The sequence below is a fragment of the Lepisosteus platostomus genome, chromosome 17 (genome assembly GCF_059453375.1).
Source record: "Lepisosteus platostomus isolate fLepPlt1 chromosome 17, fLepPlt1.hap1, whole genome shotgun sequence".
Taxonomy (NCBI): domain Eukaryota; kingdom Metazoa; phylum Chordata; class Actinopteri; order Semionotiformes; family Lepisosteidae; genus Lepisosteus; species Lepisosteus platostomus.
In genome coordinates, this window is record NC_142627.1 from 40,257 (window position 1) to 65,558 (window position 25,302).

Genomic DNA, 25,302 nt, shown 5'->3' on the forward strand with positions numbered 1-25,302 from the left:
CACCTTTTTTTCCCGGTTCTATCTTATCTAGTTGTTTTTTTTAGCCAGTCTGTCAGGGTTGTGTTTTTCTTTTGGTCTTTCCCCTCCCAGTTGGAATACAGATGTGCACCGCTGCCTCCCTGGGTTTTTTTGGTATCATAAAGTTGGTTTGTTTTCCAGGGGAAGTCCGATCTCTCGGCCATTCTTTTGTGTTGGGGCCCTAGAAGTATTTTTGAGGTCGTAACAGTCTATTGCCGCAAGAAACAGATGCCAGGCAGAATACACCCTGGACATAGTGTCAGTCCACCACAGGGCAGACAGACATAAACACACGCTTAAAGCAGGCTCAGTATTCCCTTGAGCCAGTTAACCTACCAGTGTGTTTTGGAGTGCAAGAGGAAATAAGTTTACCTGGAGAAAGCCCACAGAGAACATGCAAACTCCACACAGACAATACCTCAGGAGTTGAACCCAGGGCCTCGGCACGGCAGGGTGGCCAAGCTAATGAAACATGGAAGGATATCCTAGTCATCTTTCAGTTCAGTGATTTCCATACATTATTTCATTTTGAGCTCTTCAGAGACGTCTGGTGGTCCTGTTTTATTTATGAAAGAACACAAAAGGCATGCTAACCACTGTGCCATCCGATTCCTTAGATATTTATTTTTTATTAACAGTTGAGATTATTCATTGTTGGTTGTTCGTAAGATATTTTAACTTATATTTTACCCTATTTTCTTTATTAATTTTGTATTTTACTTATTATCTAATAGTCAGAATTAACATACATTTGAACAAAGCTTTGTAAATCAATATTTTTACAGGATGTGGAAAAGTGCAACAATTTATTAGTGCTAATTTTCATATTATCGATAACTAATCGTTTGTTCACACCTGACTTTCTTCTTTAGATGTTTTTAAAACGTTTAACTAAGTGTGCCTTAACATTCAGAAATACAATTGAGAATAGTTTTGTGGCATTTGTGTAGATGAAACTTTGCTAAAATGTGTTTTTAAAAAAGCGATTACCATCTAATCCTTACACATGTGATGCCATTAGGAAGTACAATCAGCTCCTGCTTTGTTTGGTGGGAAAATCTACATGGTGGGAAAGCTATGCTTAAAGTTAATTAAGTGACTTAGAAGACAAAGATAACGATTAACATTGTTTAATTTGAAATAAGCGATAAATGCAGACGCTATTGGTGTCATTCGCACTCCGCACTATAGAGCTCGCTCATGCTGTGCTGCTCCTCGTGCCCAAGCCCCCTGACGGAACACAGCGGGTGGTGCGCTATTTTCACAGCCTCTGATTGGGAGAAAAAGACCTGCTGATCTGTCCTGCACAACCGGAAGAGAAGAGAAGATGATTGTTTTCCCGTATGAAACGTGTGTTGCGTTTATGAAATTCAAATATTTTAAACGTTGAATTAAAGAGTAAAAATTTTACAGCATACACAAAGATTCTAAGCTGATCACGAGGAAATAAAATCACCCGTTTTTCGCAAATCTGTTTTTTTTTTAACTATCTAAACGAGTTTTTATAGCTTTTAAAGTCTTGCAATGTTTTAGGCAGGAAAATGTCATTGTATCTTATTTTTTATTTTGTTTTTAAAAATAAAAAAAAACATTTGCCCATCGTATTGATAAGCTGTGCTCCAATTACTGGCAATTGTAAAAAATAACCCTTCCCCCCTCCCTCGTTTAATTTAAAGATTTCTGTGAGAAAGTTCTTAAACACAAAACCATCGTGTGTAATAATTCACTCAGATACACACGCCGGAGCCAGTTCTGCCAGACACAACCTCCCAGAGCAAATCAGGCACCTGGACTGAGGTCTCCTTCAGCCCAGCCAGCTGGTTCCCTGTTGAATGACGCTGACGGATCGGGTTCAGTCCCAGGCGGTGTACTTCATAGTACAGTTTAAACTTTTTTTTTAATTCCAAATTAAATTGTTGGCTGATTACTGGGTGCTGACATTTGGAGTAAGACAAAATGTCGATTTTCTCTATTCGGGTGTAAACCTAAATAAACACATGTTCACAGTAAGCTACAGATGCAGCCATTCAAAGTGCGCGGTACAGACACATACCGGAGGTAATTGGCTACGGCGTCACGCATTGTGACGCAAGATGACGCAGGGTACCGCGGTACGTGATTGGTTGACCGACAGGGGCACTCGTGGTCCGTTGGTCTGTCGTAGAAAGATTTACAGTAAACGTCTTTACTGTGCCAGTTGTAGTATTTAAGATTTATATGGAATTTTACCACTGAAGGGAAATCTTAGTGCCTGAGCATAAAAAGAATAGGAGCATACTGCAACGCATGTGAAGGCCATAAACGATATTAATTTTGGAACTTAAACATACAGTATATGGCTGGTCTTGGTACTTTAAAGTAAAAAATACACACCAGTATTCCATTTCTCCCTAAACATTTTAAGCATCGAAGTCTTTAACTAAAGAGATACCGGAGTCAGCAAGCATACTTTTAGAATTTGATTAATAGGGAATATAATATGGAATCGCGTATCTAAAGAATTTAATAACGATATGATTATATTCGTGTGCTGCGACAAGGCTGTGTAGGGCTGTTTCGCCTCCCTCTTCATGCGACTTCCCTTGTAGCCTACTGGTCTATGTGCCTGATTACCAACTCACAGGTTGTGCGTTCAAATCCAGCTGGTGCTGGACTTTTCTTTTAACAAACATTTCTTCGAAAAAATAGAATAGCAATATTATGGAAAATCAATTGACTTTTATATTTCAAAATATCACAACATGATCGATTCTAAGTCATTTTTGATAACAATCAACAAACAAACATTTCTTTGAAAAAATGAGACGTTTCCCTTGGTCGGAGATATAAATATATAATATATAAATAAATTAAATTTAACTAACATGTGAAATAGCATGTGAAAAAGTGGTAGTTTTAAGCTTTTCTGCTAATATAATATGGAATCGTGTATCTAAAGAATTTAATAACGATATGTTATATTTATTGTACTGCGACAGGGCTGTGTAGGGCTGTTTCGACTCTCTCTTCATGCGACTATACCAGGAAGAGGATTTCTTTCTATTCGAAACGTGTATTTTAAAAGTTTAAGAAGTAAAAACCTTACAGCGTACACAGATTTCTAAACTGATCAGGATCGTTATCTTTGTCTTATGCATAATAATGTTCACCGCTCTGTCCAGCAAATTAATAATAAACTTTATTTTATATAGCGTTTTAAACGAATAAGTCATTAGATTGCTCATAAACCTAATCACTTGCTTTTTCTTTTTATTTAGGCTCAGATTTCAACTATAGATCGTATTATTAATAACCATAATAACAACCAACCAACAAAAACAACCATATAAACATAATACCAACCAAAAACATAGATAACGACCACAATACAAAATCAAATATATCAAACCATTATACTCTCGCATATTCCTCCAATTATCATAATCCTGCCCCTTATGCTAAACCAAACCCTCCTCCCATCCCAGTTTATCCTCTTTATCATAAACAAAATCCACCTCAATTTTCAACATAAAGCATTACACAAAATCAATACCTCAACACTCCATACTCAACAACGATAATTCACAAACAGCCAGAACATATAACTCCACATTCCCAAACAGACCTCATTTCCATAGCCTTATGCATTCCCTTATGCAAAACCAACATCCCTCCCCTGTTCTCTCTCTCCCCTGGCGTTTGTAATCGTCTTTATTTTCAAATAAATTTTAGCAAAGTCATGTATTTTAAAAATCTTAAGATTTTTATATTTATGTCTTTATTTAGTGGTTTCATTAGTGACAAAGGCTAGTGACCTTTGTTTCATTAGTGACAAAGGCTAAAAGGGCTTTTATGTAAACCATGTTTGCTATTAATTCATTCAGGGCTAAAGTATGTTCATTGTCTTCAAATGAAAGAAGGGTTCCTTTCGCTGTGGTCGGGTTGAAATTAGAAGCTTGCCACGCCCGGACTGTTACACCAACGTATTAGCATGTTAAAGCGATTTCATTGAGGAGCCTCGCCTTTCTTAACTAGAACTGTACTTACTGGGTTTTTGAGGGGGGAGGGGGGGGGTGTCTTTCGCTGGAAATCTCGCCTGTTTCTACTTTACGAGTACAACCCCCTCTCTGCCGGAGTGCTGGCTGTGTCGAATTAAACCGGTTTCACAGGTATTTTCAAAGTAGGAAGTACAGTGTTAACTGGTAGCTGGGCTCCTCAATGGAATCGCTTTAACATGCTAATGCATTGGTGTAACAGTCCGGGAGTGGCAAGCTTCCAATGTCAACTCTACTCGATTGGAAGACAATGAACGTATTTTAGCCCTAAATGAATTAATAGCAAACATGGTTTACATAAAGTACATTTTTCCAAGAAAGTTTATAATAATACAATCTATAGTTGAAATCTGAGCCTAAAAAGGAAAAGCATTTTCAGAGAGCAATCACGCTGTGTTTATGTAGAAAAAGCGATTAGGTTTATGAGCAATCTAATTACCTATTCGCTTAAAACGCTATATAAAATAAAGTTTATTTAGAGATGAATGATCAGTGTCGCAGTTTAAATAATTTTCGTAGGAGGGCTTGGACAGATTCCAAGTGCATTTTTGCAATTTACGTTGCATTGTCCAATGTGCTGTTGTAAGCTTTATCAGCTTTATTTATGGGTTGCAATTTAGAAAAAGTCAAAAACCGCACTCAAAATGCAATTTAGAGCTTTCTGGCAAGAGGAGACACCCAAATTATAATGTAACATGCCACTGTTTGTGCATGAACAAAGTTATACTGCAATTTTCCTTAGATACGCGATTAAAAAAAATAAATTTTTTGAATCCCCGGCGGAACACACTCCATAAGAATCAGCGCTTTTATACAGTATATCGCCTTTAAACACATATATTTAAACACGCGTTTACGATTTAAATTAAAACGCGATTCAAATCAATATAAATGTTCGATCATGTTGTGATATTTAGAAATATAAATTTGTTTGGTGCGAGTGAGGTTTTATTTAATCTCTGACCAAGGGAAACGTTTCATTTTTTCAAAGAAATGTTTGTTAAAAAATAAAGTCATAGTAAATAAAGTCATATGCAGGACAACTAGAGAAGACGTTTTACAGAGGATGGATTTTTAGAAACATCCCATCAGTGACATCACTGAAGTCAACTCCTAGGTACTGTAACTGTCGTGTGGATAGTTTCACAAGAATCAGACAAAGGTTTAAGCATAGCTTGTTCTAGATAAAACTGCAAAAAAAAACAACCCATAATGTACTTCTTTGCGGCTCTGTTTGCCCAAATCATATATTCACAACGTGAAATTTAGAAAATAATATTACGTAACCAAAATCCGCAATATGGAAACAGGAAACAGAACCTGTGTAATTGTTGATAGATGATGTACTCGTAACATTTTTACAAGACGAACTACAACATTTAAAAAATGACTTGTATGTACTTGATATCTCTAATCAATCCACGGCGACATTGTTAAAGCAGAGTCCCAGCACAAAACGAAACTAAAACGCCCTGGGCATACCGTTTCGCGCTTCTTATTAGTTGCTCAAAAGTAATTTGACCGTATGAAATGCATAATATAAACCTAGAAACATATACGTGAGCAGTATTTACGTAGTATCGGTGTTAAGACATACCTCTCAAATACTGTAAATCAAGTTAAAAATATCTCAAGACCGATTCTGGTCATAATGAAACCATGTTTCGTGTATGTTTTCTTTAAAGTACCGAGACCAGCCATATACTGTATGTTTATGTTCCAAAATTAATATAGTTTATGGCCTTCACACGCGTTGCAGTATGCTCCTATTCTTTTTATGCTCAGCTACTAAATTTCCCTTCAGTGGTAAAATTCCATATGAATATTCAATACTTAAACGGGCACAGTTAAGACATTAAATATACATATACATACTGTATACAATACAGTTTTCATACGGTAATATGTTTATGTTCCTAAATCAATCTCTTTTATGAGCATGTGAAAGGCATGGTGAATCAATTCTCAAAAATTACTGTACTTTGCATGATTGGAAACAAATGCATGATTGCGAAATGCTGTGGTGTTACTTTTACAAAGACGGTCAATGAAAAAAAGAATGTTGACCAGGGCAATACTTTGAGTTTACACTTACAGCTTGTCCAAGGTCATTCATTATTAATACTATTAGTAATATCTTCGTTAAAGACTTTGATGGCGACAGCTCAAACATGAGAGGTTGAGCTTTATTAGCTCCACCTTGCGGAAATTCCGGATACTATTATTTTGCTTGTCGTATTATAGGAGAATTTACGGTAACTAGCGGTATTTACCGGTAATTTGCGGTAGACTGCGTACAGTGTACCGGAAAATAATGCGGTATCGCCCGCGCATTTTGAATGGCTGCATCTGTATAATAGTGGACTATTTTTATGCATTCGGCTCTGATGGCGTTTTGAACCACCTGGGTGCAGCTCTCTACATTAAAGTGCTCATTGCCACTACAAGGACAATAGAAGTTTAAAAAAAATGTCATAAAGTTTCCAAAATGTCCACTTGTGATACTTTAACTGCTTAGTTACACGATTCTATATTCATATAACTATCAAGTTATGTTAAATCACTACAACATGTATCTTTCTACAATAACAGCAAGTGGTGTTCTTACTACATATTCTTAGAAAAGGATAAAACGTCACAACTTTTTATGAAGTACAGAATATAAGCTTAATGTTAGAACAAGCGCGTTAAAACCAGAACTCATGTTAGTAAACTTTGGTCCAACTGAGCAATCTTGCTTTTATAAAATATTGACTTTTTAATGTTTAATGGTTGATATGCTGTAATACATAGTTTAAAATTATTAAAAGTCTAAAGAGTATACAACTTAAATTATTAATTGAATAAAGATTGGGCAGTGACTGGGCTTAGAAACCAGCCGTTTTCTGTCAACAGCTCAAATGCTGTACATGAGAGGTTAAGCTTTATTAGCTCCATCTGGTGTTTTTACAAGGTGCTTCCAGATACTGTTATCCTATTTTAAAAAAAGATGCGGTATATTGCGTTACATCCACTGCGTTTTAACACAGCTGATTTTGAATGGCTGGGTCTGTATGTACAGGTGCGTCATGCATTAGGTATTCAATCTGTCAGGAAGGCACTACATGTACGGTGTGGGTAGACATGAGGCTAATGGCTGTATTAGTGTTATGCTGTTAAGTAAGTTAAACCTTTGGTCCCTAAGTGACCACAGTCTCGGTTCTCACATGGTTTGTGGAAAAGGGTAACAAACATTAGAGGAGAGTTGGTTGAGTGGGAAGGGAGTGAGCACACTTCTGTTACAGATTCACCCATTCAGAACGCACACAGAATCAGGCAGCAGGTTGCGGTTTACACACCACACCATATCGCATATGTTTTTTAATACTCTTCTAGTGGACTAGTTTGTAAAATCACCAGGTGGAGCAGTGAAACGCGGTATGTGGAAATATTTAGGCTGTAGCCAGAAAATTGGATTATAAAAATATATTTCACGCCTACTGTACTGTAGTGGGTTTAAAACCATATGGTATCATACTTTACTGTATATTGATGTTGTATACAATCACACTGCTCTTCATTGACGTGTGCGCTACTGTTTGGGAATGTGAGAGGAGAAGGCACTATTTAAAGAATGCTGACTGGGAGAAAAAAGTCCTGTTGATGATTGTATTTCCTCATTGCACTGCATAGTCTAACGTTGGGACTTAATTTGTAAGACAAAAGTTATTGTAAAATCACTAACATCAACATAGTACATGCATATTTTTCTCAATGGTTGAGTCAGTATACTAAGACTGGACCTGTGAATAACCCCAACAACCACATCACTGGTACAACACACATGTATAACAATAACAGTATTAGGTGACAAATGGTAGAACTGCAATTATATGACCATTATATTAACAGTTACAACAAATCTGAAACCTTTAGTAACAGAGGTTATTAACTCTACTGTATTTCACACCTGCATGTCATACCTCGTTGTGCCCAGTGGGTGTTTTGTTTTGATTATACCGTGAATTAGTTCCTGAGACATACCATGAAATGTTTCAAAATTTAAAAACAATCCACCCTTTAGGTTTGCACAAGAGATAGGGGTATTTTTTGTTAACTTAAATAGCTAAGCTATTGCTTTGTTTGAAGAATTTAAAATCTGTCTGCCTGACCGTATTGTAGCTTATTTCATTGAGCAGAAAGTTACCTTGCTCTTACAAGCAGATAAGTCTGCCTTAAAACATAATAATGTGTTCACTACCCCTGTTTGACAGTCTTCTCTAGGAAATTATAAAACCTTAACAGTTCCCGAAACGTACTCTGATATCCAATCTATTATTACACCCTGATATCCTTAATATTATTAGTAAATATTAATATTTTAATTTTTGACACATTGTGAAATGTACAGTTATTAGAAATGAGTGTAGTTTGCATATTAATTTGTTGGGAATCACAATTATATTTACCATTAACAGTTACAACAGATCTCAGATGTGTTTTAAAATTTGTATTTCTTTAAAAAGGAAGTTATTAACTCTACTGTAGTTCACGCCTGCCTATGAGATTATGGTTTTTGTTTTTATCATACTGAGGGTGTAAAGATTCATTGAGCAATGGGGCACTGTTTAACACTGTGAAATTATGTAGCTATATCACTTTAGTAAATACAGTGGGTATCAAGTCTACACACCAATTGAGAGTTTTGTTTTTAATTATTTTTCATAAAAATGATGCATTTGGTTTTCACTTAAATATTGTTGGTTACAAGACCTTCTTAAAAGTGAAAAAAGGTCTGATATGATTTGTCCTGATTTCAGCCTTTATATCAACACAAGCTGAAATTGCTATGAGTGTGTAGACTTTTGATATTCACTGTATGTTGACAAAAGTCTGGATTTTTGGTTTCATAAGGCAAGATCCGATGGAACCCCGTTTCCTCCAGGGAGTAAAAAAAACCGCGCTATGGTATCTCAGAATTGTGACTTAGTAACTCAGAATTGCGACTTTTATCTCACATTTGTGACTTCGAAATAGCCCACATTTCATTGTCTGTCCTTTTGTTATTGTAACGGATTCGGGTTCTAGGCCTTGTGCCCTCGCTGCTCCCACCCTAGTTCGTGCCTCACTGCATTGGCTCGAACCCAGGTCTTACCAGCTGAGCTAAAGAAGACCTTCTTTTTTAAGTAAAAAAGGACATACAATGGAAATATGTCAAATATGTAAAAAGTATCATACTAAGTCGGAATTATGAGATACCATAGCGCGTTTTGTTTTTAGTCCCTTGTGGAAACGGGCTTCCATAAGATCCAGCTGTGAATTAGCTGTAAAGTTTTTGGGAAAGGGAGTTAGTGGGCAGCAAATAATAGTGGGCAGCATCAGTACCATGTAGTGCCCATAGAGCTAGTTTTAAAATAACAGTGCATTACTGTGATCTTTGTGTTGCAAGTACGTATTTTAAAACGTTTGTAATTGCCGTTCTTGCAAAACAAATTTTACTGTTCTTCAGTTTGTTTCTGCATGTTCATTATATCCAGCTTTTACATCGCTCCCATTTTTCACCCTGGCGTAACTGTCGTGTGGATCAAACATATTTCCAGGGCTGGTCCGGCATTGTTGATCCGTTTTGTGGAGCCAGTATTTTTTCCTTGGGGGGTGCGTGTACTTGTTGCGTGTATTCGTTTTAAGTTGTCCTTGGTGTTAAAGGTGCTGTGTAGGGGTAATTGGTGGTGTGTCCATCATGGCATTCAGATTAGAGGTTTTTATTCTGTGCCTGATTTTGGAGCAGTTTGAGAAATGGCACAAGGCAGATATTTTATCATTAGCGATTTCTTTAGTCTCTTGGTTTACCTGAGGATATCAGAGAGTCACCTTTGCTCTCTCAAATCTAGACTCAAAACCTTTTTTAGAAGAGCTTTTATTTAAAAAGACTGGCCTTCTTGTGAATGCAGTGTGTTATTGCAAGACATAGAGTTGGGGTGTGTGAAAGTGCCCCTACATACTGTGTATTTACAGCCCATTTTATTACTAGCTTTAAGGTAGGGGTGTGACACACAGTAGTATTAGTGTTGTAGTTCAGGTGGGTAGCTGCGTCAGCATGCGTAGGCTGCAAAGGAACAAGTAATAGGTTTATTCCATGCTGAAAAAAAGAAGAAAGAGAACACAACGTTTCGGCCGTGGAGCCTTCTTCAGGTGTGAGAGAGACAGGGCAGTAGGCAAAGGTAAAGTAGCGGGAGAACAAAGGTTGGGAGGGAGGAGGAGTGAGAGGCGGGAGCAGGGGACAGAAAGAGAGGCCAATCAAGAGGTGTGAAGTCAGAATGGGTGCAGAGAGGTGTGAAATGAAACTTCCAATGAATGGAGAAAATTTAAAAGAACAGTAATCTGTCGTTAAGGGAAGGGAGAATGTAGGATCCTAACTGCAGAATAATTTTAGTTTCGATACCACACTAATAGTATTAGTGTGGTATTTGAGAGACAATATGTGGCATAATGCTTTCTCTGGTGAAAATGGTGTTAAGCACTGAACATCTTTCCACCTGTCAAAAGAATTGTATATGTAGTTTATTCTTATCTGAGTAAAAACAAGAAAATACAAAAAGTTTCACAAATGAGAGAATCTTTGATCCTCACAGCCCTGACATGTTCCCTGAGGCAGTCTACCAGTCTCCTTCCGTTTTCCCAGTGTAGGTAGTGGGCGTTTTCTGCAAGTGATGCAGTAAATAAGGTTAATGGCGGTATCAAAGATTTCTCCAAGCCCATAGTTTCTCATTTCACCTCTAACAGCCATGATCACACTGATCTCTCCATTTGTGTTCTCAAAGAGGGGTTGAAAAAGGAATCCAAAACTAAAGTTATCCTGAAACTAGGATCACACCTTCCCCCCTCTCTCACCGACAGACTCGCTTCCTTCTAATCCTCTCTTCATTTGCAGGTTTCAACCTCACACCTCTCTTCACCTCTCTTCACCAACATGGAATAAACTTGCTTGTTCCTATTCTTAATGACGATCAGAAACATTTTATTTTGCTACCAAATTAAATGGTTTCATATTAATATTCCCTATTAAGTCGATTTTAAAAAGTAATAAAACTATATTTTTTTATATATTGCCTTTAAAAGTGTCTTCTCAAAGCGCTTTACAGAATTACAGTAAAAATACACAAGATAAAACACAATTACAATACACAGAGGAGACTGTGGATGGTGGTACTAAGTATGGAGCAGAGGGGTAAAGGCTCTTCTAAAGAAGAAGGTTCATAGTTTGGATTTGAAGGAGTTTGTGACTCTCTGATATCAATGGGGAGAGAGTTCCAGTGCTTGGCGGCATAACAGGAGAAGGCCCTGTCACCCCTAGAGTGTAGACAGGCTTGGGGACAGTTAAGAGACCAGAATTAGAGGGGCGAAGGTTGCGAGGTGGGGAGTAGGACGATAATAGCTCAGACAGGTACTTAGGTACTTATAGGTGAGCATGAGGATTTTAAAGTCCACACGAAATTTGACCCGAAGCCAGTGCAGGGACTCCAGGATAGGAGTAATGTGATAACTTGTAATAGACCTGGTCAGGATTCTGGCTGCTGAATTTTAGACATACTGCAGTTTGTTCAAAGTAGATTTAGATACCCCAGCAAGTAGAGCATTACAGTAGTCAATTCAGGAGAACACAAATGTGTTGATCAGCTTTTCAGCCACAGTTAGTGATAACATAGAGTGTAGTCTAGCGATATTTCTGAGGTGAAAAATATGTTTTGACAATATGCTGCACATATGGGTCGAATGTTAAGCCAGAATCGAATATCACCCCAAGGTTTTTCCATTTAGACTGAAGCTCAAGTACAGAACCATCTACAGATAGGGTTACAGGACTAGCTTTACTAAGTTGATGGGGGGGTGCCAGTAAGCATGTCTCTCACAGTTAAGATGAAGGAAATTGAGTCATCCAATATTTTTATGTCACAGGTGCAATTAGATAGAATAGAGACAGCTACATCAGTGTCAGGTTTGGTATGGATGTATATTTGAGTATCACCAGCATAGAAATGATTGCTGAGGTCATGTGACCTTAAAAGCTGACCAAGTGGAAACATGTAAATGCTGAAAAGCAAGGGGCTTGGATTTAAAGATGGTGAACAGTTTGGAATCAGTTTAAACAAAGCAATGGTTTCACTAAGATCTAACGCATCATAAGTGCAAGCTATTGATCATCTTTGGCCAGTGAATCACACAACACCATGCCACGTTACTAAGAAGTGATGCACATTCCAAGTGCTGCATCTGTATTACTGTGCTGTAATAAACTTCATTACAGAGCAGTAGTGCTGGATTTCTAATGAACACAAGATGTAAAAAGTAGTAATGCACTCTCATCAGAAGGTTATGCTATGATCGCGATATCGTTTTTATATCCACTGTAAAATACAGAAATAAAACAATGCATAATTTTAAGTTTACGGTGTTATCTTTCATTAAAGATGCTACCAATAATTATTAACACTAGTTCTGAAATAAATATGTTCTAAGAAAAGGCTTTTTACCAAAATGCCTGTTTCATGAGCCTCTGTACCATACCCTGCTTTACCCATTAGGATTAAGTCCTGCATCTGCAAAATCGCCTTTTGCAGAGACTTCAGGGTGATTAACCCTCCTGAAAACTAAGGTTTTACTGTACATTAGCTTGCATTTCTGTGGCTTTTAAGAATCAACCTTTAAAAAGCTGCCTTATCAGACACCTTCTGAAAATCAAAATGTCATGTGCTTTAGTGTTATTTAATGTCTGTTGCTTCTTCAAAGAATTCTAGTTAGATAAGACCTTCACTTTCCAAGCTATGTGTTCTTCTAACTTAGCCAAAAACAGAAGTAAGAGTTGCAGGTCTGTAGTTTCCTGGTTAATTTCTTCCCTGCATTTGGTAGTTAAGTTTGTGATTTTTCAATCTGAAGTGTAATTGAGTGCCTGCTTATCTCCAATCCAGTGTTTGCACCTTATTTTGGTGGCCTATGGCTGGGTTTCTTGCTATGGCTCTAATGCTACACAGCTCTGGGGACTTTACGTCGAGTCTCTAGCCCTGTCCCAGAGCATGCATTTTCCAGGACCAGTTACCCAGCCTTCTGAAACCTTAGAGTATAACCTTATCTTTGTTAGCTATTCACATAGTTCCCAGTCTTTCTATGATAATCTGGCTTGCAGTATGAAGAGGACTAGGACTGTGGAAACACCCAGTGGTTTCTTTTTAACTGTACTAGACCCTCTAAAGAAGAGGTTCCCAACCTATGACAGCTCGCGGCCCACATGACCGACACTAAAAACTTCTGCGGCCCGCACAAGGACCCAGCCGTCCTCAACGTTTGAAACGGGCTAGCTCTATACCTCAGCAGTAGCCTAGTCGACTCCAGTAATTAGAGGAAATACGCATATACTGTACAAGCTACAAACATGGTTTACAAAGACCTTTTATTGATTACAGAAGGAGTCAAATCAGCACCTCAAAAAAAAAATAAGAAAAATATTGTAAAAACTAGGGCATCAGTACAGCTGATTAATTGTGATGTCTCTCATACTTAACGTTAGCCTTGTCAGAAACAAAACTGAGCGAGCGGAATCAAAAGGAACTGAATATTTGTACACAAGTGTGGGGTAGCCTTCTGTCCCAATGAACTTATGAGGACATTGAGAAACAAAAATATGCACAATAACTATCTAATTATAAATCAGAAGTATATGTTAACTCCTCATCCGTTACATTATATTCAACACGTAGATTTCCCAATGGACGCAGGAATGCACACTCAGTAGCTTGCAAGTAGCCCGGCTGTATTTCTGGCTCACTTAGTGAGAGGGCTGGTTCTCCTTGATACATACCAAATGCTGGATGTCAGGCTGCAGAGACGTATTTTGTTTGGCTTTAAAGCCTCGTTTGGTAACACTTCGAAACAGCACAGCAGCAGCTCGTTCTCAGTTCCCTTTTTCTCTTTTTTTAGTTTGGGTTTGGATTTTGGGTTATCGGTATAAGACACTGAAGAGGTTTCTGTGTGTCCTCGTAAGAGAACCAAACGCAAGCCACTTACCCATGATATGAGGCGTAGTTAGGCAGTTATACTACATTCTGCATTACCCTTCTTGTCATGTCACATATAATAGCGCTAAATGGCGGTCACGTCATGCCAGCATGCTAAGCCATAATATATACAAGTGTTTGTTATTTATATTATATATTTTATATATTTACAACTGTTATACAATTGCAGCCAGGGCCTTGGCAGCCCATACTTGGGTTCGGGTGCAAGTAAATAGAAAAGCCCCTCCAGCTTCCTTCTGCCTCCGCAGGTGCACACAGAGCAAGAGAGCAGAATTCAAACGGGCTAACATGCTGAACTTAACAAGCTCAGTAACAAGCTTTCTAAAAGTTTACAACTTGACTTGTCGTGCTTTCGTCACAACAAACTTAGCGATGATATCACTGAAATCCACCTGCCGTGCGGTGCTGTTCTCTACAGACAGCAAAGCCAGAGCTGACGGTCCGTCCTGCTTCATGGTGAACCTTGGATAAGTTTTGATCAATTTTGAGTTTGCTAAACGAGCATTCAGCACTGGCGACAGCAACTGGAATTGTTAAAAACACTTGACAGGTTATCACTGTGTCTGGAATAGCAGATTTCATATCTTCATTGACCAAATACTGCAGTACTTCAAACGGAGTGTTGACTTCATTGGGGCGCAGATGAGACAGAAACTTTATTCCAGTTGCCAAATCTCCGCCATGTCTCCTAAAACAAGGCACGTTTGTTGCAGCTTCAGTTGAATTATCTCCAGTATTTTTAATGTCAAACAATGCCAAAAAGACGGCTGAATTCACTCAAGAAAGAAAAACGTCCTTCTGTCTCACTGATGACAGTGTCCAGTAAGAAACTGATAAAGTCCACTTTAAACTTTTCCTCTCTAATGGTCTTTTCTGTTCTCTGCGTTTCTCGCTGCCTGAGTTACATTTCTGGATTGCTTTTAAGTTGCACACTAACGAAGACAGCTTACTTAAAAGTAAGCTTGTCTCTTGCTCAGTCTTGCAGGGGAACAGGTCGCGTTATCCAATTCTACACGTTTGGGAATGACACGTCAATGATCAATTACAAATTATCCACACAGCCATGTTTTCTAGATCATTGTGTTTTAATTTTAAATATGTCAGACTAATATTGCTATTTGAAAATACACAGCGCTCCCCGCCCCAGACATACGAACTCTCGTTCGTTTACTTTACAGATGGTCTTTTCTAAAAAAAAATTTTACTGACGTTAGCAACAGGCCCCCTTAGATCTTGCACTCATTGTACCCCCGTAGCGTACCCTGATCATTTCACGGCCCCCTGCAGTACCCCCGTGGCCCACTGGTTGAAAACCACCTCTCTAAAGCCTTGGTTTCAAGCATCCGTTTTCCGAACTGCTTTATCTACTACGTTGTTGCAAGGGAGCCTAATCCAGAAAGCAGCTGGCATGAGGGGGGATACACCCTGGAAGGTGTGCCAGTCGTTCGCAGGTTACACGGGCACACACACAAAAGCAGGGAGAACATGCAAACTCCATGCAGTCAACACCGCAGAAACTGAACCCAGGGCCCCAGCACCGTGAGGTATCAATGCCAACCACTGTGCCACCTCAGTATGAGTTATTTCAAATTGGTAAGAACTTGCCACTCTCCTTTAACAGCAGCTGTGGCATAGCCCTGGGTGTGCAAAGTTGATCGAGACTTAACCAGAAAAACTCAAAGCTGTAGCTGCAGTCAGAGGTCCTTGCACCAACTACTGACTGAGGGGCAAAATACTTATGCAATAAACATATTCATTTTTAGTTTTTCTTTGAATATTGTGCTTGTTATGACCCCAGGTGTCTAGGAGTAAAGGGATGTAACATTTCGGATGGGTTTGGATGCAGGTGGGATTCCGGTGAGGGACTTGGGAAGCGTGACAACAAGTTTGGTGCAAAAGTGATTTATTTTTAAAAAGTGAATAAGTGACTGGTCGGTATACAGGACACAATACACAGGGAAAAGGAACTTGAGCGGTGCCAAAGGAAAGAAAACAACAAACCCATACGTATCTGGCTAATACAGTGAGGTCTATCCTAACTAACATAAACAAACAAAAATCAAAAGTGTCTTCTGCGTCTTCAAGCACCCTAACTTCCCTGCACTGACTAACCAGAACCAAAACACAAGAGTGGCACACACCCCTAACCTAGCGTGTCTAGACAGAAAACAACCCTACGAGTGCACAGTGTAACCCAGCCACCTTACCTAAACCTTTCCCCTGCTGTACAGCAAGTTCACAGTTCACAATAACACGACACAAGTGACCAGTTGCACGATTATGGGAAAACGGGTAAAACGGAAGAAAATACACAAGCAAGGAATAGTGTAACAGACGAGCACAAGCAAGGTAAAAAGGAAAGTAACAAGGCGAGGTTATAACAAAACACGGGTAATCAAAGCCATCCAACCAACCATCAAACAAACAAAGCCGAAGCTAACAATGAACAAACACGTAACACTAGCAAGCAAATGCGAAGACGAGCCGAAGCTGACCAAAGTTTAGCCGAAAGCTCTCGAGGTCGGAACTTCTTCGGTATTAAACTGTAGATCTAGTTGCTGATTGGTCAGGAGGTGACTGATGATGTCACAGCTGCAATGATGGTGTAGTGATGGACCAATGGGGGGAGGGGGGGGGGGGTACCTGAGTACAGGAAGCGGAAAAAACAAAACGAACACGGACACGCATGGGGACGTAACAGTGGTAACATGCTAATAGGCGAGACCTCCTGGAGGCAAAGGCTCTTCAGCTTCTAGTCACGTCAGTCCGAAGGAAAAGCCAGCCGAGAGCTCCTCCTCCTCTCAGTCCCTGCTGAATCGTCTGTGCTGGCGGTTCCTGTCCGTCCACCTGGCTGCAGTAGCTGTGGAGGATTCTGGGTTGACCTGATTGGTAAGGCTGTCGGTCTCCTGGACTCACCCCACTGTCTCTGCTGCGTGACTGTCTGATCCATGGGAGACCCTTCTGTTTCCTCTGGGACCTGGACTGTGGCCGTCTGTCTTCAGTGCAGAAGAACTGATCCTCCAGCCCTGCAGGCTGTGCCTCCTGATAGCACAGGCTGGCTAGAAGCTAGAAATGTAAATACTAAACCTTTGGAAACTTAGGAAAAAATAGAGGTTTTAACACGTAAGGTTTCTTGTAGGATTTTCTAAGGTAAAGCGATTGGAGGATTAGCTAAAATACTGTGAAATGAGAAATTAAAACAAACACTTGAATAACACTGAAAACTGAGCAAACACCTGGCAGATGACATTGTAAACAAGTACAGGGTTTTCTGTGCGGGTAGTAAAATGAAATAATTATACACATTATTTGAAAGTGTAGAATTAAACTGAGGGTTGTCATGTTCAAAGGTATAATGAAGTCTGCCTCATTCAGAGTACAGTACAATCTCTGTCACCATGTAACACAAAAGGTTGCTGCTCTGGAACTAATGCTTTTGCTTCAGCTGTGAAACAGCTGCGTGAGGTATTCAGAGCAATTAATTATTAGCAACCAAATTGCATCCTCACATTTGTGCTTTTCTAATGTGATTACAACAGAATCATAGGTTTTAATTGCTGATTAAGTTTTATAGATAGTAGATGTGTGTACAGTTAAACTCGAATCTGACATTCTTTCCCCTCAGGTTAACCTGTTCTTGAACCTGTTTTTTCAAGAGATTGTCCACAATGTGGCAGCCCAGCAAGCCTGAGGAAGACATGGGCAGTCAGGTGAGGGGAGGAAGAGAGAACCAGAGTGTTTGAGCAGTAGCAGATTTTAGTGTGTTCTTTTTGTATTTCATCTGCTGCACTTATAGGGTTTGCTAATCATCCTGCTTTGGTGTGGTTTATAGACTACACTAATTACAGCTCCAGCCGTTCAGAATGTGCGAGAGATACTGCAGTAGTCTGGAGTTCAGGGGCTGCGGGATACTGCACCTCTTTAGAAATACTCAGCGGTGCGGCTGCACTACTGTGTAACACTGCCAGCTGGACCAGTGAACGCTCAACAGGGCGTGTGGAGCCAGAGAACGCTTGAATTACAATCCCAGGCGACGCTGGGGTACAATCTTTTTCTAATTAAAGAATTTAAGTTGTATACGGTTTAGATTTATTCATTTTAAACTGTATTACAGCATGTTGAACATAAAACTAATTTAAAAGTAGGTGTATTTGATAAAAGCAGGTTTGCTCTGTTGGATATGTAATAAAGTTTATTATACTGTAGCTTGTGAACGTGATGTGCCTCTTTCAGGTTTACAGCTGCATAAAGACTACAGAAAGTAAAATTATCCTGCCGCTAGGATCACACCTTTCCCTTCTCTCAACGACATTCATTTTGTCTTCTAAATTCTCTCTATTCATTGTAGGTTTCATTTCACACCTCTCTTCACCTGTCCTGACTTCACACCTCCTGATTGGCATCTCTGTCTGTCCCCTGCTCCCGCCTCTCGCTCCTCCTCTCTCCCAGCTCTTGTTCTCCTGCTACATTACCTTTGCTGACTGCCCTGTCTTTCACACACCTGAAGAAGGCTCTGCGGCCGAAACATTTTCTTTCTTGGCTTTTCAGCACGGAATAAACCTATTACGCATGCTGACGCAGCTCCTCTGCTGAACTATATTATACTTACTTATACTCTGTGTGACTTGGAATGCCCTCTAGTGGCAAAATGAGGTATGACACCTCCTATTGCATCTATAGCTTCTTCTTCTTCTTCTTTTTCACAGCCTTAGTCCCAGACTGTCCTGGGGTCAGCTGCTTTGGTTGCTCTTCTCCATTTGTCTCTGTCGAGCACATCTTCCTCACTCACTTCACATACCTCCATATCTTTTCTCACACAATCTATCCATCTCTTTCTAGGCCTGCCTCTTCCTCTGTTACCTTCCACCTCAAATTCCATTACCCTCTTTGTTACTTCCTCAACGTCCCTCCTCATGATATGTCCATACCACCGTAACCTCGCCTCTCGCATCTTCTCAACCACATCCACCACCCTACATCGTCTACGGATTTCTTCATTTCTGATCTTATCCTTCATTGAAATCTGCAGAATCCATCTCAACATCCTCATTTCAGTTCTTCTCATCAAGTTCTCTTCCCTCTTTCCAACTGCCAAGCATTCAGCTCCATATAGTAGTACAGGTCTAATCACAGTCTTGTACATTTTGCACTTTAACTTTCTGGGAATTTTCCTGTCACAGATTATTCCAGTTATCTCTCTCCACTTGTTCCATCCAGCTTTCACTCTTTGTTTTACTGCCTCCAGTGTTTCTCCTCCCTTTACCAGTTTTGATCCAAGGTATTTAAAGTCATCAACTTGTTTCAGTTTTCCTCCATTTGTCTCCTCAACATTGGTCATAGTATCTCCTCTTCTCTCCATTACCATTATTTCAGATTTTTCTGCATTCATTTTCAGTCCACCCTTTTCCAGACTCCTCTGCCATTTGAACACTTTCTCCTGTAGTTCTACTTCTGAGTCTGCCATCAGTGCCACATCATCAGCAAAGATGAGTTCCCAAGGCACTTCTGTTCTTACCTCCTCTGTCAGTGTGTCAATAATGTTTATGAAAAGGAAAGGACTTAGTGCTGATCCTTGGTGTACTCCAACTGTGATTTCAAACTCTTTTGTCTCTCCCTGTTGTGTTATCATCTTCGTAGTTGCATCTCTATAGGTTGCTTGAACTAACTTCACCATGCTTTCTGGTACTCCTTTCTTCCTCAAGCACCAATACACCACCTCTCTGGGCACACGGTCATATGCCTTCTCCAAGTCCAGAAAGGCCACATACAGCTTTTTCCCTTTCTCTAGTGTCTTCTCCTGTAGCTGTCTCATCACAAAAATGGCATCTGTTGTGCTTTTCCCCGCTGAGAATCCAAATTGTGAGTTGTGGATCCTGATTATCTTCCTGAGTCTCTTGTCCAGAATTTTTTCCAGGATTTTCAATCCATGTTCCAGAAGTTTTATTCCTCTATAGTTTTTACACTCCATTGGGTCTCCTTTCTCCTTGTAGATGGTAACCATACTGCTTTTTGTCCATTCTTCTGGAATTCTCTCTTCCTTTGCAATATTGTTTAGCAATCTCGTCAGCCACTGAATCCCCTCTTCATCGAGGTTCTTAAAGTGTTCTGCTGCTATTCCTGATGGTCCAGTTGCTTTGCCCACTTTCATCTCTTTGATAGCTTCTGTCACTTCCTTTACTGAAATTTCTTGGATTGGGCCACACACTACGTCTGCCTCCAATAGGTTCTCCCTCTCATTTTCTACATTTAACAGATTTTTGAAGTACTCCAGCCATCTTTGCTTGATCTGTTCTTCTTTAATCAAGACTCTGCCTTCTCCATCCTTGAGTACTGCCACCCGGATAATATCTTTTTTCTGTCTCGCTCTATGTTTAGCAATCTTGTAGATTTGGTCCTCTCCTTCCTTTGTTTCAAGTTTCTCATACCATTCTTTCCAGGCTCTTTCCTTTGCTCTTGCTACACTTCTTTTTGCTACCTTCTTTAGTCTCTTATATTCTTGTAATTCTCCCGTGCCATCTTTCAGTGCCTTGTATGCTTTTTTCTTTTCCTTCAGTGTTTCCTGAACTTCCATATCCCACCACCACTCTTCATTTTCCCTCGGTCTGCCTCCTCTTGTCTTTCCACAAACCCTGGTAGCAGCCTCTTCTAGGATGTGGCTCATCTCAGTCCACTCTTCTTCAACTGAAGGCTCCTCTGTTTCCTCTGTGTTGTTTTTCATTTCTTTCACCAGCCTGTTGAAATCTACTTTGTTTTCTCTCAGTTTCCACACTTTTGTTCGTGCTGGGTGTTTCCTCTGCCTTATTCTTCGCTCCTTCAATATTGTGATGTCCATCACCAGTAGCCTGTGTTGTCTGGTAACAGCCTCATAGGGCAGGACTTTAGCATCTTGGACTTTCGCTCTATCAATTCTTCTCACTAATATGTAATCTATTTGGGTATCATGGCCACCACTCCTGTATGTCACCTTTTGCTCATAATTCTTCGTGAACCCTGTGTTCACTGCAAACAATTCAAGAGCTTGGAGTGTTTCTAGTAGCCTTCCTCCTTCTTCATTTCTCTCTCCTAGCCCTCTCTGACCATGTTCATCTGGATAATCTGGGCATTTCTCTCCTAAATGTGCATTGAAGTCTCCTCCAATTACCACCATTTTATTTCCTGGGATTCTGCTAATCACTTCTTCGAGATCTTCCAAAAAGCTATCCTTTTCCTCCTGTGGTCTTCCTACCTGTGGTGCATATACAGAGATGATATTCCATAACCCACTCTCAAAAGCCACCTGTACATTGATAATCCTGTCTGAGTGTCTAACCACCCTCACTATCTTGTCTGCTAGGTCTTTGCACACTATCACACCCACTCCATTCATTTTGGTACTCTTTCCAGCATATAGAATCTTGTATCCCTCTCCTAGGTGTCTTGAGCTGTTTCCTTTCCACTTGGTTTCTTGCACACACAAGATCTCCACTTTTCTCTTTGCCATAGTTTCAACCAATTCTCTCCCTCTCCCTGTCATGGTGCCAACATTCCAACTCCCCACTCTCATTGACTTAACATTCCTTCCAGGCCCCTTCACCTTGTTTCTTTTCTGTAGCCCCCACTCTACAGTTTTCCCCACAGTAGCATAATTTCCATTAGTACCCTGTTGGGACACAGCACTAATGGCGGCCGTTGTTAACCCGGGCCCTGACCGATCCGGTATGTGCTTTGTGTTCTTTGCAACCATGGTTTTGGCAAGATGGTTTTACGTCGGATGCCCTTCCTGACACAACCCTTTTAGTCGCCTCTTACGACAGGCAGGGATACCCAGGAGGTATTCTGATCCCCCTCCCGAGGGATATATTGCATCTATAGCTAATTATAATAATACATTATTATAATTGCTTGCACTTCTATAGCGCTTTTCTGCACACTCCACTCAAAGCACTTTACAGGTAATGGGGTAATGGGGATCCCCTCCACCGACACCAGTGTGCAGCCCCACCTGGATGATGCTATTAGTGGAGAGGAGAACAGAGTAATGAACCTTACTACCTCACACAAAAAGTGTGAACTTTTTGCATTTCATCTCCTGCACTTATAGGGTTTATCATCCTACTTTGGTGTGGTTTGCTGACACGTCCAGTTAATTGAATTTCAGAACCTAGATCAGTGATATTAACTAGCATAGTATTCATTGTATCCACTAATTACATCATCCCAAATTGAGAATTCATACCTTATCTGACCTCTCACTTTTCTGTATATTTCTATTCAGTATATTTCATCCTTCAATGCTCTTGTGTACATTGTTCTCCTTTCCTTCAGTTGCCTCCTCTGTTTTTCTTAGTCATTATATACAGCACCTTATTCTTTTGTGGTAGATGTCCTGAATGGATGGAAGGGAGGCTCCAATGATGTTTCCTGCTCTACTGATAATTCGTTGCAGGGACTTGCGGTCTGGGACCTTACAATTCCCAAACCAAACAATGATACAGTTTGTCAACATGCTCTTGATGGTACCCCTATAGAATGTGGATAGTATGGGGGGAGGTTTGCCCTTCTCAGTTGCCGCAGGAGGTGGAGATGTTGTGCTTTTTTAGCTAAGGAGGTGGTGTTGATGGTCCAAGTGAGATAATCTGTGATGTGCACACCAAGAAACTTGTGTCTCCATAAGGTAGCCGTTGATGTGCAGTGGGAAGTGATTAGTGCCGGCCCTCCTGAAGTCAATAATCTCTTTTGTCTTATCTACATTCAGAGACAGATTGTTGGTTAAGTACCAGTCCGCTAGTTTCTCCACCTCGTCTCTGTATGGTGCCTCATCTTTGTTACTAATGAGGCCCACCACTGTCGTTTCATCAGCAAACTTGATGTAATTTGCACTGTGCGTAGCAGTTCAGTCATCAGTCATCAGCGTGAACAGGAGTGGGCTGAGTACACAGCCCTGGGGGGTTCCAGTGTTCAGTATCGTGGCACTAGAGATGTTTCCAATCCGGACTGTCTGAGGTCTCTTGGTCAGAAAGTCCAGAATCCAGTTACAGAGGGAGGTGTTAAGGTTCAGCAAGCTCAGTTTTTCTATAAGTTTCTGGGGGATGATTGTGTTGAATGCTGAACTGAAGTCAATGAACAGCATTCTTATCCTTACCCTCTTATCCAGATGGGACAGGGCGAGGGATACAGAAACATCGGTAGACCAGTTGGGACGACACACAAACTGGAGGGGGCCAGAGAGGTGGGGAGTCTGGATTTGATGTGGCCCATGACTAGCATCTCGAAGCACTTCATGACAATTGGTGTGAGTGCTGCGGCGATAGTCATTGAGACAGGACACAGTAGTCTTCTTCAGCACTGGTATAATCGTGGTGGTCTTGAAAGATACAGGGATGTATCTTTTTTTATTACCATCCATCCAGGAAATATACAACACCAGGAGTCTGAAAAAAGCCACCAAAATTATGTCTGACCCCACTCACCCCGGTCATAACTTGTTTGTTCCCCTACCATCTGGCAGAAGGTTCCGGTCACTCCAGTCGCACACAACTAGACTCCAAAATAGCTTCTTCCCCAGAGCTGTCAAGTTGGTTACGCCCCCACTCCCTTCCACCTTATTATGATCTCTCCTAACATCCTCCTGTACCCATAACCACTGTACTCCTACACCACCACACACACATGTAAGCCAAAATTGTACTGTCCCCTCGATAGCCCAGTAAAATTGTAACAGGCATAATAATATTTAATATTAATTAACCATACTACTTTTAACCACACAATTTTTTTGCACTGTTCCAAGAATTACCTTGCACTGTTTTTGTCATGTTAAATTTTCTCTGTTTGCGGAATTTTGCACAGTTTTCGATTACTTGATTACATGTTATTTATGTTATGTTATTGCATGTTACTATTATTGCTATTGTGTAACTGTCTTATTGTGTAACTGTCTATTGTCTCATCTTCTGTCCTATTTATATACTGCACCTGAGTGACTAATGAGAAACACTTTTCATTATACTATGCACCTGTGTAAGTTTAATGACAATAAAGTTGAATTGAATGACCGCTTGGCACAGGGAGGTATTAAAAATGTTTGTAAAAATATCAGCTAACTGTGCTGCACATTCCTTGAGCACACAACCAGGTATTTTGTCAGCTCCAGCAACCTCATGTGGGTTAACTTTTGTTAGTGTCTTCCTCACATCAGCTGTGGACAGGCAAAGCACCTGATCATCAGGAGGAGGTATGGTCTTTCTCACAGGAACTGTATTGAGTGCTTCAAATCGCACATAAAAGTCGTTCAGCGCATCTGGAAGGGATGCATCTCTGTCACTGGCGCGTGGAGTAGTCCTGCAGTCAGTAATGGACTGGATGCCCTGCCACTTGTGCTATATGTCTCTGGTGTCTAAGAAGTGACCGTGAATCTTCCGTGCATAGTTATGCTTTGCCTCCCTGGTGGTACGAGACAGGTTGGCCCTCACAGTCCGAAGGGCTTCCTTGTCACCTGATCTACGTGCTTCATTGTGAGTTCTTAGCAGTGTGCGGACCTCTGCAGTCAGCCATGGCTTCTGGTTGGCCCGTGTGATAATAGATTTAGAGACAGTGACATCATCAATGCACTTGGTGATGTAGCAAGGCACAGATGCTGCATACTCCTCTAGATTGATATGTTTTTCATAGATAGCGGCCTCCCTGAACATATTCCAGTCTGTGTGCTCAAAGCAGTCCTGTAATGCTGAGGTGGCTCCCTCTGGCCATACCAGGGTCTGTTTCAAAACCGATTCGGCACTTTTTAGCAGTGGTCTGTATGCAGGAATAAGCATCACAGAAATGTGGTCAGGGTGGCCCAGGTGGGGGCAGGGGGCAGCCTTGTATGCATAAGGGATATTTGTATAAGCTAAGTCCAGTATATTCACCCCTCTGGTTGCAAAATTAACATACAGGTAGAATTAAGGGAAGTAGCTCAGGTATGCAGCTGCGTCAGCGTGCGTAGGCTGCAAAGGAACAAGTAATAGGTTTATTCCTTGCCGAAAAGAGAAGAGAGAAAGCAATGTTTCGGCTGTGGAGCCTTCTTCAGGTTTGAGCTATTTAGGGAGGACTGCCTTAAGATCTGTGTGGTTGAAGTCACCAGCAGCGGTAACACAGCCATCAGGGTGAGCAGTTCGTAAAGGACAGGCAGTGCCTCTTCGAGTCGGCACTGGGTGGGATGTACACTGCTACAGTCATAACAC

The 25,302-nt window shown here is 40.5% G+C and overlaps 1 protein-coding gene across 5 annotated transcripts in view; it reads left to right on the forward strand.

Moving 5' to 3' along the window:
- Positions 1–25,302, forward strand: part of LOC148645902 (uncharacterized) — a 50,435-nt gene that overhangs the window by 7,455 nt on the left and 17,678 nt on the right. Inside the window, exons 2-3 of one of the 5 annotated variants that reach the window (XM_088609766.1) lie at positions 17,727–17,811; positions 23,235–23,372. In XM_088609766.1, the coding sequence (XP_088465892.1) occupies positions 17,770–17,811; positions 23,235–23,372 (180 nt within the window). In that variant the 5' untranslated portion in view covers positions 17,727–17,769. Of the gene's footprint in view, positions 1–14,180; positions 17,812–23,234; positions 23,373–25,302 lie in introns of those variants that run through there. The other 4 variants (XM_088609764.1, XM_088609767.1, XR_015927891.1 and 1 more) reach the window with 4 other exon arrangements.